The sequence below is a fragment of the Zingiber officinale genome, chromosome 6B, assembly GCF_018446385.1.
Source record: "Zingiber officinale cultivar Zhangliang chromosome 6B, Zo_v1.1, whole genome shotgun sequence".
Classification (NCBI taxonomy): Eukaryota; Viridiplantae; Streptophyta; class Magnoliopsida; order Zingiberales; family Zingiberaceae; genus Zingiber; species Zingiber officinale.
Genome location: NC_055996.1, coordinates 69,078,490 through 69,096,870, shown reverse-complemented (window position 1 = coordinate 69,096,870; position 18,381 = coordinate 69,078,490). Strand labels below are relative to the sequence as shown.

Genomic DNA, 18,381 nt, shown 5'->3' with positions numbered 1-18,381 from the left:
TCGCTTTTTTACGTGGCTCACAGAATTATGTATAGGTGAATAGATCAACTTGGAATGATCTATCTAGTCCGCAGCAAATAGCTAACTCAGTAAAAACACGCCAAATCCGTTTTATGGCTGAGACTTTGCCAAAAATTCTAAGAGGGTGAATAGACCCACTATAAAGATTTATCTACTTCGCAGCAAACGGCTCACGGTAAGGACATTACAAATCGATCTATGGTTGGGACTTTGTCAAAAAAGCCTATGAAGGTGAATAGGCTCACCAGAAAGCCTTATCTAGTCCGCAATAAATAGCTTATGATAAAAACACATCAAATCTGTTGACAGTTGATCACTAGCTAATAGTGACTTCGTGAGACTTGGAGGTGACATTGGGAAATCCTAGGCTCATGACACGAGAATAGTTTGATAGATACGACTTGGAGACATCAGTGGCTCATGGACACAGGATATAGTTTCCAGCTAGGAGGCGGTTGAAGGATACATGCTGGGTTTCAATAGTGATGATGATATATGCATAGTAAGGACAGAGATGGGACACATGATGATGGGTGGTGCTGATTGATACTTTATCTCCGACATCTTGTATGGGGGATGAGTTGGTAACTTACACACATTAGAGAGAGATGGTACCCGAGTGAGCACATGTATGCTATCATGATTTTCGTTCTAGATTTGATAGTTCCACAGACATGACATAAAGGGTTCTATGGTTGTTTTTGTATAGTTATACAGATTTTGATGATATATATTTATCTTTTCATAAAAAAAAATCATACAAACTTTTTTAGATTGATGTAATTCGGAGCCTAATCGTACACTCCCTCCTGTACTTAATACTTGTCTTAATGTCGCAACTTCTAACGTGGAACCAATAACTCACAAAGTAGTATTTTCATTCATATTTTTCTAACAAAATAATCATCCTCAAACATCTCAGTTTCTCCCATTTTAATCATCCTCCAACATCTCAATTTCTCCCATTTTCTCAAATTTCATGAATAACCGGAAGGTGCGTCTAGATTGAGAATAATTACCTATTAATACAATGCAAGATGAAAGACCCTGAAATAATTTTTGTTACAATGAAAGATAAAAGACCCTGAAATGAGGAGCATGGTTTAATTTAGAACATGCAAAGATAATAATGATCACTTCAAAGTTCCTAGAGCCGGATTTAAGATTTTGACAATCATAATCGTTCTTCAAAATTTATTCATTTTAGGAAATAAAACTCCAAGAAATCACCACAGGTGACCTGTTAAGGCCGAGAGAACTAAGGAGAGGAAGGGTGATGTAACGTGTCATGGTAATTCAGGTACGGACTTTGGACACGGGGATTAATTGCTTGCGGAGGATGATGAGTATACTTAATTGACAAGGTGGACTCTATATATATTGTAGACTAATGGAAAATATATATAATTAATTCACACCATAAATTTTAATATTTCCATTTAAATTTTCACCTTCTCTTACCTAAAAATGCTACCATGAACCACTAGTATTATTTTTTAAAAAAAAATAAAAATTTTATTAGGATTTAGAGTTTAGGCTAAAGAAAATGAATTTTATTTTAACAAAAATAATTCTAGGTGCTCATTGCTTAGATGGGTCTAGGTTAAAATAAGTGGCATTCCAAAGTTACCAATAACAAGAGGCATTCCGAAGTTACCAACAACGATCAAAGCGAAGTTCTCATTTTATAAAGTTATTTTACTTTCATTTGTAAATTGTATTTGTTTTCATTATTGTATTGTTGTAAACTTGTTGTCAGAGACTTCTTCGCCTCCGAAAGCTGTCCCAAAAGCAAAAATTCATAGTGGAGGAAGATCACTAGAAGTACACCTTGAATTAGACGTTTCAAGGATTCATATATAAGTAAAATCTTGAAATTATGTATGTAGAATTAGTTTGAATGAAGATTTCCGTTGCATATTCAAACCACAAGTACAAGATAGAAATGAAGTAATATGAGCTACTCACTTGTAGCTCATACAAGTCTTAACAAATATAAATTATATTAATTAATCAATTTTTTATTTTAATCAGAATAATAAGAACGTTTCTAATTATTAATGAAAAGGTTTATTTTTCATTTTCTTTTTCAACAATTAAATTAATTTCAATTAGCATTAATCTCCTCAAAATTTTTTATCAGTTATGTACCTTTATTTTTTTTCTCATTAAATAAAAATTATATTTTTTTTACTAAAACATGGGAAAAATATCTTTAACCCTATATTTTCTATCAAGTATTATTTGACCACCTATATTTAAAAAAAAACACTTAACCCCCCTTTAACTAAAGTCAAATATGAAAAAATTTATAAAGGATAATTATATCCTTATCTTTTTAATATTTTTTACTAATATTAAAAGGGAAAAAATATATTGAATTGATGTGGAAAATAATTACATATGGGGTATTATTGATTAGTTGGATCGATGGTGTACATAGAGTAAAATATATATATATATATATATATATATATAAATATAGAAGAATCCAGTGATCTTACATCACTCGCTCGGATATGTGGTTAATGTCAGTGCATCCGCCCTTGGTGTCCTGCAAAGTAAAGCTTGTCAGCTAAGGGTTGGCGTTATCAGTGTTATTCTCTTTGACAGTTAAGTCAGTGATGAACTGAGATGTGAGGCTCGTGTGCATGCATGAGAAAGTAAAATAGCTCAAAGAAGATGAAAAAAAAATTTACCTTTGCATAAGAAAAATAAATTATTCTTTCATCTATTTTTACGGAACCTTATATAATCATAGACAGTGGCGGATCTAAAATTTTAAATTTAGAGGGAAGCAAAGAAAATAATTATTATATATTGTATTCAAAGACTGTGTAGCCAGGACGATAAAAATATACATTTTAAACTACTTAATTTTATTTTATTTATATAATTAAGTATTAATCTTTATATAGGGTTATAGCTTATATACAATTTATTGATTTTAATTAGTAAATTAACAGTCATGCATATGATGAAAATATCAATTAGAATATTAAATTATCTAGAAATAGTTCAGATATCATCAAAGGAGATAGAAGTGAACATAAATTATTAATAAATTCAATATATTTTTTTCTTCTTAATATTATAAAAATATATCAAAAAGAGAAGGACGTAATTGACTTTTATAAAAAATTTTACATTTGACATTTGACTTTAATTAAAGGGAGATTAAATATTATTTTTTAAATATAAGTGGAAAAAATGTTACTTAATAAAACATACAGGAGGGTGATATTTTCCCCTTAAAACAATGATCTATAAGGACCTCAATCAAATATTTTCAAATATTAAATTTACATTTAAGTACTTTTGAAATGAAAATGATATGTTCAAGAAAAAAATTTTAAAAAAAAAAATTTAAGGATAGACATATAAATTCATGACTCATTATTTTACTTTGTGTGGGCCCCATAAATTTAGGTGTTTATCCTTAAATTTTTCATTGAGATTTTTTCGTTGAATATATCATTACTCTTTTGAAATAGGACTTGTATCTATATGAATACCAATATACTCTTCTTCTTCGTATGCTCTTCGCTTTCCATATAATCAAGAGAGACGACTACAAGGAAGGAATGATTGAAATGAATACAATACCCCCCTTCTTACTTTATTCTTCCATTTTTTTTCTTCTAACTTTAGTAGGAGTTTAATTTGTATCTTTTAATTAAGTTAAAAGTCCCATAAATATTTTTTTGTAAATTTTTCTTCAAGATCTGTATTGATAGGAGGTTTTGTTGGATCCCTATTCATAATCTGTCAAAGGGACGGTATTTACTTCAAAATGATTTGAGTTAATAAATTCAAGCGGCTATTGGCATGACTGAGTAGGCCGATCGCCAACTTCATCTAGAGATGCCCAAGTCCGAGTGGGAGAGGGAATTTGATGAATCGTCAATGATACGATGCATGATCGTGGGGTCAGTAAGATGATGTGGTTAGGAGTCAAAACCACAGGATGGTTAAAAGTCAAGCTTACGTGGCGGTCAGAAGTCAAGCTTGTATGATGTTCAAAAGTCGAGCGTACGTGGCGGTCAGAAGTCACGCTTACATGGAGGTCATAAGTTAAGCCTACGTGGGGGTCAAAAAGAAGGGCCTGCGCGGAGGTCAAGGAGCCGACCTACGTGTAGTTCAAGGGGCCCAGTTGTAAGATGGGCTGGGTTAGGCACGAATGACATCTTAAGACTGGACCTGTGTCGAGTAAGGACTCAAGTACAGATCGGAATTGTGCCAGCCAAGGATACAGGTCAGGACCTCTAGCCTGGCGGCACAGGACACCTAGACAAGCGTACAAGTCAGGATTGTGCCAACCAAGGATACAGGTCGGGATTTCTAGCCTTGCGGCACAGGATACCTGGACAAGCGTACAGGTCGGGAGAGTGTCTACCAAGGATACAGGTCGGGACTTCTAGCCTTGTGGCACAGGATACTTGGACAAGCGTACAGATCGAGAGAGTGCATACCAAGGATACAGGTCGGGACTTCTAGCCTTGCGACGCAAGATATATGGACAAGTGTACAGGTCGGAATTGTGCCTACCACGGATACAGGTCGGGACTTATAGCCTTGCGGCACAAGATACCTGGACAAGCGTACAGGTCGGGAGAGTGCATACCAAGGATACAGGTCGGGACTTCTAGCCTTGCGGCGCAAGATACATAGACAAGCGTACAGGTTGGGATTGTGCCCACCACGGATACAGGTCGGGACTTATAGCCTTGCGGCATAGGATACCTAGACAAGCGTACAGGTCGGGATTGTGCCCACCACGGATACAAGCCGAGACTTATAGCCTTGCGGCACAGGATACCTGTGTTAGGATCTCTTCGTACGCGGCTAGAGAGGGGGGGTGTGAATAGCCGCCCCAAATCACTCGTTTCTTCCTACAATTCGTTAGCGCAGCGGAAAAATAAACTAGAAACGAAAGGAAGAATATCAAATCTTAACACAGCGATGTACGAGGTTCGGAGATGATGCTCCTACTCCTCGGCGTGTCCGTAAGGTGGACGAACCCAATCAATCCGTCGGTAGATAAGTCCCCGGAAAACCGGCTAATAAAAACTCCTTCTGGGTGGAGAAACCTCGCCACACTTGTTTGCAACAGCAAACAGGAGTACAAGTACAAAGAATAAGCAAGAAATACAATAAGAATACACAAGCACTCTACCAATCTTGCTTTCTCGTCGACTGGAGTCCGGATGAAGCAGCAGCTTCAAAAACCCTAACAGCAGCAGCTATTCCAGTCGGGGAAGCTCACGCGAAGCTTTCGGGAGGAACTCAACAGAGCTCTTATCGCAGCCCACAAATCTTCAGCAGAAGAGTAGAAAGAAGGAAGAAGAAGTTGCACCAAAGCCTTGATCTCCTTTTATAACCTGCGAACCTGCACAGCGAAGATAGAAGCCAGCGGAGAAGACGGAGCGACCCGCTGTGACTCAACGGTCGAATCGTGGACCGATCAGGCTCCACCCTGATCGGTCCAGAACCCTTCTAATCGGTCTGGGGACCGATCAGGCCCTGGGCTGATCGGTCCCTAGACCGATCAGATTGCTCCACAGAAAGTGCCCAACTTTCTGTTCGTTTCCTGATCGGTCTGTGGACCGATCAGGCCACAGCTGGATCAGTCCACAGACCGATCCCACCTCTCTCGGCTGCGTCTCTGATCGGTCGTGGAGACCGATCAGGCTTCATGATGATCGGTCCCCAGACCGATCAGTAAGCTCACAGAACTGCGCTTTGCCTTCTGTTTGTTATCTGATCGGTCACCAAATCGATCAGATACACAAACGTATCGCTGGATCGGTCTGATCCAGAGCTTGGTTTTTGCCCAAACCAAGTCCCAAACCTTCAAACCAATATCCGGTCAACCTTGACCTATTGGTACATCATGCTTAGCATCCGGTCACTCCCTTGACCTGCTAAGACTCCCCACCAAGTGTCCGGTCAATCCCTTTGACCCACTTGGACTTTTCTCTTCGTGCCAAGTATCCGGTCACTCCTATGACCTACTTGGACTTCCCATCACCAGATGTCCGATCACCCTTGATCCATCTGGATTTTCCCTTGCCCGGCTTCACTCACCAGGACTTTCACCTAGCTTCACTCACTAGGGTTTTCACACTGCCTAACATCCCAGTTAGGACTTTCTCACTGCCTGGCTTTACTCACCAGGACTTTCCAACTGCCTAACATCCCAGTTAGGACTTTCCCACTGCCTGGCTTCACTCACCAGGACTTTCCACACTGCCTAACATCCCAGTTAGGACTTTTTCGTGCCAAGTCTCCATACTTGGACTTTTCCAGTGCCAAGTCTCCATACTTGGACTTTTCCCGTGCCAAGTCTCCATACTTGGACTTTTCGCGTGCCAAGCTCCCTGCTTGGACTTTTCCAGTGCCAAGTCTCCATACTTGGACTTTTCTAGTGCCAAGCTCCCTGCTTGGACTTTTCCGTTGCCAAGTCTCCATACTTGGACTTTTTCCCGAATCAGGTCAACCAGGTCAACCTTGACCTACGGTTGCCCCAATAATCTCCCAAACATCTATTCTTGTCCCATATCAAGAATACAACTCTTCCACGAGTGTCAAACATCAACATGCAACTCAACTAGGTCAACCTTGACCTAAGGTTGCACCGACAATCTTCCTAAGTCAAACATCAAAATACAACTCGAGTCAGGTCAACTCGAGTCAGGTCAACCAGGTCAACCTTGACCTAAGGTTGCACCAACAATCTCCCCTTTTTGTTGTTTGGCAAAACCCATAATCGAGTTAGGTTAACCCGATAACCTAACTTAGGTTTTCCAACCATCTTCCAATGTTCCAATGTTCTTTCTTTGAACATTCTCTGAACATTCTCCCCTTAGGTTAACCCGATAACCTAATTTGGGTTCTCCAATAATTCTCCCCCTTTTTGACACACATCAAAAAGAATGCCAATGTTCTTCCTCGAACATTCCTTGACATTCTTCCCCTAGCTTAGGTTAACCCGATAACCTAACTTGGGTTCTCCAATAATTCTCCAATGAACACTCTCCCCTTTTTGACACACATCAAAAAGAAAAAGGAGGGTATCAAGGTCCAAAGTTTCTTCCTAATGAAAGTCTCATACCTTTCATTGAAACTCTTAATTTCCCCCTTGACACTAGAGTTAATAATTAACTTAGTGATAATCCCATATCACTCAAGTCTTTTAGGAGTAAAAACTCCCCCTAAAAGTCAACTCCCCCTTGACTAATAGGTAAAACTCCCCCTAAAGGTTAACTCCCCCTTGACCATTGCACCAACAATGTCTTGGTGAGTTTCAAACCTTTAGAAATCCAAAACACCAACTCCCAGCTGAAATTTCAGACAAAACAGTCGAAAAATCAGCATTTGGCACGCCTTGATCGGTCACCAGACCGATCAGGGATTCCCTGGATCGGTCACAGTGACCGATCCAGCACCCCCTGGACCGATCAGACTACCTCCTGATCGGTCCACAAATCTGATATCAGATTTCTGATTTCTTCTCCCGAAATTCAGAAACCTCTAAAAAATCACAGAAAATTTCAAAAATTATAAAATTTTGAGGATACATTTCTCATAACATACACTATCAAGGAAAAATAGTTTTCTATGAAAATAACTTCCATTTTTCAATCTTGATACAAAGTTCAAAAACTTTGAAATAATTCAAGTTTAACTCAACTTTGTATCACAATGTTCAATGATGAATGCTATCACTAGGAAAGCTTCATCAAGGTTTTTCAAATCAATTTTAAAATGCTTTTAAAACCATTTGAATTTAGGACCATAATCTTAGGGCTAGATGTACATGACTTGTACACAAGCTTTCCCTATGATCCTTAATTTCTTGAATTAGGGTCATCTAGGTACAAGGACAATGCACCTTGATCCTAACTCATGATCCTAATATCTCACACACATTTAAGGTGTATCAAACCACATTCAAGTCAATTTGATGTGAGATATGGGTTAAGGTCAACTTAGGCTAAGTTCTCATGCATTTTCTAAACACCAATTTGATCTCAATATCAAATTATATGTTTGTCCTTAAATCAATTTCATTGATTATAATGCAAGAGATGATGACATGGCATATAATGATATCATAAGTAAAAATATGTGTCAATGTCATGATGTCATGGCATAAAGTTTGAAAACTTAAATAAAGCATGACATATAAACTAGCCTAAGCATTATCATGACATTTCAAATGATAATAAACTAAATATGATGTCATGACATGGCATATGGCAACCAATCATGGCAAGTTAGCACAAATAAAATACCTAAATTCCCTATCTAAGTATCCTTAGCCTTAGCTAACTTAAAATCTAACCCTAGATTGCCCATATATCCCTAAGAGAAAACCAAAATCCCAATTATGGTATTTCTCTAGGTTTTCTTGAATTGTGCCAAATAAGATTAAAATCGATATTTTTTAAATATGGCACAATTTACTCTTCAAGGAGTAAATAATAATTCTTTTTCATTTTCAAAGGTTATCAAAACCTTGAAAATGCTCCTTGAGTGTCAATTTCCTCAAAGTTGGGTTAACTACCCTTCTAATTGGAGTTGACACTTTCTAACCCATCTATGGGATAGAGAAGATGCTCCTAGGAACCCAATACCTATTAGAGCTCATTGGGTTCACTAAATATTCACTAGGGATGACTTCCCTAGCAACCCTCCTAATGACCCTCTTAGGCTTTGAAGCCTTGGTCATTTGGGACTCATCAAGATCAACTCTAGGGGTGATTCCCCTTGTGACCTTGGTGGTGGTCTTCCTAGCCCTAGGTTTTGTTCCATAATCGAATGGAACACTATGATAAGTGGGCTTGACCACTTGGGACTTAGGTTTGTGACCCAAACCTTTCTTGTCCTTGGACTTGGGTTTTTGACTCTTAAACCCTAGAGATGACTTCTCCATGTTTTTAAGAGCCTTTTCTAAATTATCAAGTCTTGACCTCAAGACTTGATTTTCCCTCTCTAATACCTTAAGTGTTAATTTGTCATTTTCTCTTGAGATATTCCTAGGCATGTGTCTAGTCTTCTTGGGATTTCTACCTAGGTTTTCCTTAACTTTAGAAGCGTTAATCCTAGGGTTGGTATTTCTAGTGTTATCCTTACCTAGGCTAACATGTTTAGCTCCTAAGCACATGTATTGGTTCCTAAAGTTAACATGCTTATCATTATTAACAATTGCAACAAAACTACTAGCTTGAGTTTTATTAGAATTGCAATAATGAACCTTAGAGATTACCTTAGGGTATGCCTTAGCCCCCCTATTGATGTGCTTGGTTTCTTGTCCTTGTGAGGTTGCCTCCCCCTTGGACATTGGCTCCTATAGTGTCCCCTTCGCTTGCATTGGAAGCACACCACGTGCTCCTTGCCTTTGCGTATCGGGCCTCCGGCTTCCTTGACCTTAGGTGCCGGTGGAGTCTTCCTAACTCTCTTTGGACATTTGCTCTTGTAATGTCCATACTCCCTACACTCAAAGCATAATATATGTAATTTGCTCGAAATTAAAGTGTTTGAGTTACCTAGGTTTGTGGATGGAGATGAGCTTTCTTCTTCATCCCTTCCGGAGGTAGATGCCTCTTCTTGCTCCGATCTTGAACAAGAGCTCTCCTCCTCTTCTTCCTTGGATGTTGAGTAGCCCTCAACTTCCAATTCGCTTCCTCCATGATGTGAGCTACTTGGCTCACTAGGCTCCTTTTCATGGAATTTTGCCAAATTGTTCCACAATTCCTTGGCATTATTGTACCTATCTATCTTGCACAAAACATTATTAGGCAAAGCAAATTCAATAATTTTTGTTACCTCGTCATTGATTTCGGATTGTCGAATTTGCTCTTTCGTCCACTCCTTCTTCTTGATAGGTTTTCCTTCCTCATCCATCGGAGGGGAAAACCCTTCTTGTACACAAAACCAATGTAACATATTAGTTCTAAGAAAATACATCATCCTTACCTTCCAATATGTGAAGTTGTCGTGAGACTCGTAGAAGGGTTGAATCGTGACATCTTCTCCATAGAGATCCATCTCTAGCCCGTGCTCCCCCGGGTGTTGATCCGTCGAAGAGCGGCCTCGCTCTGATACCACTTGTTAGGATCTCTTCGTACGCGGCTAGAGAGGGGGGGTGTGAATAGCCGCCCCAAATCACTCGTTTCTTCCTACAATTCGTTAGCGCAGCGGAAAAATAAACTAGAAACGAAAGGAAGAATATCAAACCTTAACACAGCGATGTACGAGGTTCGGAGATGATGCACCTACTCCTCGGCGTGTCCGTAAGGTGGACGAACCCAATCAATCCGTCGGTGGATGAGTCCCCGGAAAACCGGCTAATAAAAACTCCTTCTGGGTGGTGAAACCTCGCCACACTTGTTTGCAACAGCAAACAGGAGTACAAGTACAAAGAATAAGCAAGAAATACAATAAGAATACACAAGCACTCTACCAATCTTGCTTTCTCGTCGACTGGAGTCCGGATGAAGCAGCAGCTTCAAAAACCCTAACAGCAGCAGCTGTTCCAGTCGGGGAAGCTCACGCGAAGCTTTCGGGAGGAACTCAACAGAGCTCTTATCGCAGCCCACAAATCTTCAGCAGAAGAGTAGAAAGAAGGAAGAAGAAGTTGCACCAAAGCCTTGATCTCCTTTTATAACCTACGAACCTGCACAGCGAAGATAGAAGCCAGCGGAGAAGACGGAGCGACCCGTTGTGACTCAACGGTCGAATCGTGGACCGATCAGGCTCCACCCTGATCGGTCCAGAACCCTTCTGATCGGTCTGGGGACCGATCAGGCCCTGGGCTGATCGGTCCCTAGACCGATCAGATTGCTCCACAGAAAGTGCCCAACTTTCTGTTCGTTTCCTGATCGGTCTGTGTCACTGATCGGTCGTGGAGACCGATCAGGCTGCATCTCTGATCGGTCGTGGAGACCGATCAGGCTTCATGCTGATCGGTCCCCAGACCGATCAGTAAGCTCACAGAACTGCGCTTTGCATTCTGTTTGTTATCTGATCGGTCACCAAATCGATCAGATACACAAACGTATCGCTGGATCGGTCTGCAGACCGATCCAGAGCTTGGTTTTTGCCCAAACCAAGTCCCAAACCTTCAAACCAATATCCGGTCAACCTTGACCTATTGGTACATCATACTTAGCATCCGGTCACTCCCTTGACCTGCTAAGACTCCCCACCAAGTATCCGGTCAATCCCTTTGACCCACTTGGACTTTCCTCTTCGTGCCAAGTATCCGGTCACTCCTATGACCTACTTGGACTTCCCATCACCAGATGTCCGATCACCCTTGATCCATCTGGATTTTCCCTTGCCCGGCTTCACTCACCAGGACTTTCACCTAGCTTCACTCACTAGGGTTTTCACACTGCCTAACATCCCAGTTAGGACTTTCTCACTGCCTGGCTTCACACATCCCAGTTAGGACTTTCCCACTGCCTGGCTTCACTCACCAGGACTTTCCAACTGCCTAACATCCCAGTTAGGACTTTCCCACTGCCTGGCTTCACTCACCAGGACTTTCCACACTGCCTAACATCCCAGTTAGGACTTTTCCGTGCCAAGTCTCCATACTTGGACTTTTCCAGTGCCAAGTCTCCATACTTGGACTTTTCCCGTGCCAAGTCTCCATACTTGGACTTTTCGCGTGCCAAGCTCCCTGCTTGGACTTTTCCAGTGCCAAGTCTCCATACTTGGACTTTTCTAGTGCCAAGCTCCCTGCTTGGAATTTTCCGTTGCCAAGTCTCCATACTTGGACTTTTTCCCGAATCAGGTCAACCAGGTCAACCTTGACCTACGGTTGCCCCAATAATCTCCCAAACATCTATTCTTGTCCCATATCAAGAATACAACTCTTCCACGAGTGTCAAACATCAACATGCAACTCAACTAGGTCAACCTTGACCTAAGGTTGCACCGACAATCTTCCTAAGTCAAACATCAAAATACAACTCGAGTCAGGTCAACTCGAGTCAGGTCAACCAGGTCAACCTTGACCTAAGGTTGCACCAACAACCTGGACAAGCATACAGGTCGGGAGAGTGCATACCAAGGATAAAGGTCGGGACTTCTAGCCTTGCGGCGCAAGATACATGGACAAGCGTACAGGTCAGGATTGTGCCCACCATGGATACAGGTCGGGACTTATAGCCTTACGGCATCAGATACATGGACAAGCGTATAGGTCGAGAGTGTGCATACTAAGGATACAAGTCGGGACTCATAGCCTTATGGCATTAGATACAGGGATCAAAGCATACAGGTCGGGACTCAAGATAAGCGGAAGCAGACCAACGGATACAGGTCGGGATCAGCAAATATGAAGAGCCTATACTGGAGCAATGGAATAAAGAGGTCAGACGCTATACGACAAGCATATCAAGGAATCGTAACCATCTGTCAAGGAATAATCACTGCCTATCAGAGAATATGCAAATGATCGGGGGCTCACAACACTCTGATTCTCTCCCAGACCTATAGGAAGAAGCCACATGTCATCCATCGCCGGACAAAGCCTGACATCCGACATTTCCTGACACTTGTCAGATTCCAGAAGCATCTGTTGCAGTATAAAAAGGGATGCTTTGTCCCTTACGCAGGTACGCTCACTCGCCCTTTCTGACCAGTCTTTTACTTTTTTACTTTTCCTGTTTCTTCTGGGGAAAAAGTACCTAACTTAAGAGTCGGAAGACCTGACTCGGGGACTTTTTCCTTAGTTTTCTGGCCTCTAACGTAAGGAGGGTTCATCTGAGTGTGCGCAGGATCAGCAACTTCGTCACCCCCGTCGTTAGCCGCTCGTGGAAGCCTTTCGACGGGTGGTTAGGTCATATAGGAGGCCCAACGACTTTCCGTCAACATCGGCGACACCATGACCACCTTCATCCGAATCAGCTTCCGAACGAGATCAATTTGGCGCCGTCTGTGGGAACATAACTACCTGTTCCGGAACGGGAAGATGGAGGAGTCGGGTCGAATCAATGTCACCATGACCGCAGGAGAATATGAACTCTTCAAAGAAGCCAAGAGGTGAGCGGCCTCCGAAAAACAAGCAACTGTCTCACGACCGCGCCGAGCAGTAAAGGTCTCTAAGGAGCCCATTCCTGTATCAGATCGGGGCTCCAAGAGGAAGCAGCCTGAAGAATTTCCCCAAGCTCTTTATTGTGATCCTGACCAGGGGTACTATCAACCAGGGCCCAACGGTCCCAGTTTCAAGAAGGAACAGCCGCAGGTCTCAGTGGCCGAAAGCTCCCTCTCGCGATAATCAAGGAAGGGAAAAGCTATAATTCTTAGGGAGGAGCCCCACGTGGAACCCGGCGAAAAAGTGCCTTTCTCGTTCAGAATATTGGATGAGAAGCTGCCTAAAGGGTACCGACCCCCAGGCATTGGAGAATATGATGGCAGTAAGGACCCCGAAGATCATCTTCGCAAATTTAGGAACGCTGCCTTGCTACATCAATATAGTGACACTGTTAAATGCCGAGTGTTTCTGAACACTCTCTCTGGCTCGACACAAAAGTGGTTTGATGGATTGCCGCATGGATCCATCACCTGCTTTCAGGATTTTAGGACCGTCTTCTTGTGTCACTTCGCTAGTAGCAAGAAGTACTAGAAAACAGATCATTGCATATTCACCCATAAGCAGGGGTTAGCCGAACCCCTGCGGAGCTATATCAAACGATTTAATCAAGTGGCTCAGGACGTTCCATCAGCCACCTCTGAGATACTGATGAGCGCCTTCTCTCACGGATTGGCAGAGGGGGAATTCTTTTGGGATCTAATTCGAGATCCAGTTAAGAATTTTGACAGCATGCTGGAAAGAGCGGCTAGTTATATTAACGTGGAAGAGACACAAGCTGCTCGAAGGAAGTCAGACCGGACGCCGACCACTTCCAACAAACCGAAGAGGCGGACACCTCAACAGCCAGCCCAACCCCTTCCCCGGGCTCGGGAAGTCAGGCCTCTCTTTCAGCCTGGTCAGTAAGTTAGATCGGCACCACGAGTCGCAGCAGTTCACGCTCCCCGACCTGGACCATGGAACTCCCGGAACTGCACCTATCATCAGTCCCGAACTCACGATACTAACCATTTCTTTCAGTTCGCTCGGGATTCTAGGCGAGCTGCTGAGCTAGGGTTACCGCCTCCTGAGTTAGCTCCTCAAGTACTTAAAATGATGGAGGAGCAGCGCGCCGCAGCTAGGCCAGGAGGCCGACCCCACCCCGATCTAGCGGGATCCAATGCTCAGCAGCCCGGTCAGGTTGGGGAACTAGGAGAAGCACGGGAAGCTGAAAATTGCAGCAACACGGCCATCCGAGAGATAGGCATGATCTCCGAAGGCTCAACTGATGGAGATTCGGGGAGAGCACGCAAGTCCCATGTGCGTCGCTTAGAGGTCGACACCATTGGATGCAACCCGGAGCAGGCTACTGGCCCTGTCATCAGCTTCGGGCCACAAGACCTGGAAGGTCTGGAGCTGCCCCACGACAACACCCTTATCATCAAGGCCATTATTGCCAACAGTCGAGTGGCCCGAGTTTTCATTGACATCGGGAGCTCGGTTAATATTTTATTCAGAACCGCATTCAAGGAAATGCAGATCGATGCCACTGAACTCCAACCCGTAGCCACCTCTCTATACGGCTTTACAGGCAACGAAGTAAAGCCAATGGGTTAGATCAAGCTAGACATATCTCTGGGCACCGAGCCATTGGTGCGCACTAGGAGGAGCACTTTTATAGTGGTAGATTCCCCCTCCTCTTATAATATCATCCTGGGAAGGCCAGCCCCTGCATGAGTTTAGGGCTTCGGTCTCTACTTTCCACCAAAAGATCAAATTCCTTGTTGGCGAGTAGGTTGGAGAAGTTAAGGGAGAGAAGAAGGTCTCCCAGAGATGCTACATTGATATGGTCCGGGTAGAAGCTCGGAAGAATCAAAGGATGCAAGACGGTGGAGTTCATGCCGTCCAAGAAAAGCCTCTACCCATGGCTGAAGAACCCATCCCCTGGGAGGAGGTACAATTATATGCTGAACGCCCCGAAAGTCTTACTCGCATAGCAAGCGACCTGCCTCCTCTTCTCAAGAAAGAATTAATCCAATGCTTGATCCGCAATCGGGATGTCTTTGCCTGGTCTACAGAGGAGTTACCGGGAGTCAAACCTGAAGTAGCAGAGCACAAGTTACATCTACTAACGGACTCCCGACCGGTCAAACAGAAGAAAAGGAACTTCTCCGTCGACCAGAACAAGATAATCAGAGCTGAGGTGGACCAGCTTAGGAAAGCAGGTCACGTCCGAGAGGTGCAGTTCCCATCCTGGCTCTCCAATGTAGTCTTAGTGAAGAAGCCCAACAATAAGTGGAGAGTATGCATAGACATCAGAGATCTAAATCGAGCTAGTCCCAAGGATTGCTATCCCCTGCCCCGGATTGACCAGATGGTGGACTCAACTGCCGGTTGTGAGAGGATTTGTATGCTGGATGCTTATTAGGGGTATCATCAGATCCCCTTAGCGGCAGAAGACCAAGAAAAGATTAGCTTCATTACAACCGACGGTACTTTTTGTTATACTGTCATGCCATTTGGTCTTAGAAACGAAGGAGCCACATATCAGAGGATAATGGATAAGATCTTTCAGGAGCAGATCGGACGTAACGTGGAGGTGTATGTGGATGATATTCATTAAGTCCCCTTTAGCAGCGATTCTGATCATGGATGTAGAGGAAATCTGTGGGACTCTCCGACAATACGGGCTGAAGCTCAACCCATTGAAATTCTTGTTTGGAGCTAAAGGAGGAAAGTTCTTGGGTTATCTAGTGACCGAGCGAGGAATAGAAGCTAATCCAGAAAAAGTTCGGGCACTATGGGATATGCAAGTTCCTCAGAATTTGAAGGAAACATAGAAGCTAGTAGGCAGAATAACAGCCCTGTCAAGGTTCATTTCCCGATCTTCCAACCGGGCTGCTCCTTTCTTCAAAGTGCTTAGGAAGGCCTCCAAGTTTCAGTGGAACAAAGAATGTACCCGAGCTTTTGAGGAACTGAAGAAGTATTTGGAGGCTCTGCCGTCATTATTCAAGCTGATTGTCGGAAAACCACTGTGGGTTTACTTGTCTGCTACCCCTGAGGCCATGGGGGCTATTCTTGTTAAAGAATAGGATAATGTACAACAACCAGTGTATTTCTTCAGCCATCTATTGAAAGGGGCCGAGTCTCGATATACGGCCCTGGAAAAGTTGGTTTATGGACTGGTTTTTATGGCTCGGCGGCTAAGACCATATTTCTTGGCGCACCCTATCACGGTATTGACTAATAGCACCATGGGCAAAGCTCTGACTAACATGGAAGTAGCAGGTCGGCTTATCAAGTGGGCAACGAAGCTAGGAGAATATGACATACAATACCAGTCACGCACAGCCATCAAAGCGCAGGCCATGACAGACTTTTTAACAGAGATTCATCAGACTAACTCTGAAGAAGCTTGGAAAATCTACGTAGATGGATCAGTAACTCACAAAGGAAGTGAGGTCGGGATTCTCTTGATATCTCCTCAAGGAGATATATTGCAGTTGGCTGTTCGGCTTAATTTTAGAGCCACTAACAACAAAGCCGAGTATGAGGCTTTGTTGGCAGGGTTGCAGGCAGCCCGACATGTAGGAGCTACCCGGGTCATCATTTACTCAGATTCTCAGTTAGTAACCCAGCAAGTGGTCGGCAACTTTGAGGTAAATTGTGATAAGTTACAAGTATATCGAGAAGTATATGAGAAGATGAAGGAAGAATTTGTGGAAGTTACAATGACTAAGATCCCCAGGGCAGAGAATGAGAAAGCGAATGAGCTGGTAAAGATGGCTAGTTCCCTAACTACCTTGGTGTTGGACAGGTCAATAGGTCAAACCTTCCTTATAGCCCAGATAGATCTGTAGAATAATAGGGAAGCACCCATTGATTGGCGGGCACCCATGATCAGCTATCTTCGGCAGGGTATCTTACCGGCTGATCCAGAGGAATCACGGCTGGTCAGGAAACAAGCTCATGCCTATGTCATGATCAGGGACCAACTGTACAAGAGGTCCTTCTCTAGACCATTACTCAAATGCCTGGGTATGGAAGAGGCAGATCAGGCCTTACGAGAAATACATCTGGGATGCTGTGGTAGTCATGTGGGAGGTCGGACATTATCTCGCAGGGTACTCCTGGCTTGATATTTCTGGCCCACTTTATAGAGGGATGCTTAAAAGATAGTGAATACCTGCCTGTCCTACCAAAAATATCAGAATCTGACGCATCGACCAACGGCGCTGCTAAAAACATCTATAGTATCGTGTCCCTTTTATCAGTGGAGCATGAATATTGTTGGACCATTTCCAATGGCCCCGGGTCAGAAGCATTTCTTACTGGTAGCGGTGGATTATTTCTCCAAATGGGTGGAAGCAGAGGTCCTGGCCAGGATCACAGAAGGTGTGGTCATTCAGTTTCTGTGGAAGAATATTCTTTGTCGGTTCGGCATACTACACAAATTGGTATCAGATAATGGGAGGCAATTTCAAGGGCAAAAAATCCAGGCCTGGTGTAAGGGGTTCGGTATAATGCAAGCCTTCACTTCAGTGGCATATCCTCAAAGCAACGGCCAGACCGAGGTGGTCAATCGAGAAATAGTGTGAGGTCTGAAGGTTAAGTTGGATCATGTGGGAGGCAACTGGGTGGAAGAGCTACCGAGCACCCTATGGGCTTACCGCACAACGCCCCGAGAAAGCATAGGCCTGACACCATTCCATCTAGTTTATGGCAACGAAGCAGTAGTGCCTATAGAGATTGGAGTGTCGTCAGTTAGGAGGATGCTATACGATGAAGGAAATGCCGAGCGACGATTGGCTGAGCTGGATCTCATTAGTGAAATCCGCGAGAGGACAACAGCTAGACTAGAGGCCTATAGACAAAGAATGAGGCAGAATTATAACAGAAGAGTAATCCCTCGGTTCTTTGGGGAAGGAGACCTGGTCTAGAAGCAACTAAAGCCCGTGGGAGATGTGACCAAGCTAGCACCACAGTGGGATGAGCCTTATAAAGTCGTCAAGAAATTATCACCTGGAGCTTACTATTTACAAGATAACCAGGGCAAGAAGTTAGATCGGCCTTGGAGTGCTAACTACTTGCGACCTTACCAAGTTTAGAGAATTTTATAAAGAAAAAGAAGTCGGGCTGTAGAATGTCTGCCAGACCGGGGCTGAACACTGACCAGATAGCGTAGTAAGAGGATATGTCCGAGCGGGAATTGTATGTCTTAGCATTTCTTTCAGTAGACTAAGACGCTTCAGCAAGTTAAAACTTAAAGTGCA

The 18,381-nt window shown here is 43.2% G+C and overlaps 1 protein-coding gene across 1 annotated transcript; it reads left to right on the top strand.

The window, feature by feature from the left end:
• Positions 1-14,224: 14,224 nt before the first annotated feature.
• LOC121991090 lies at positions 14,225-15,536 on the top strand. The gene is made up of 2 exons (XM_042545115.1): positions 14,225-14,707; positions 14,904-15,536. Exons 1-2 carry the CDS (start codon positions 14,225-14,227, stop codon positions 15,534-15,536), a joined length of 1,116 nt encoding a protein of 371 aa, XP_042401049.1.
• The last annotated feature ends 2,845 nt before the right edge of the window (positions 15,537-18,381 follow it).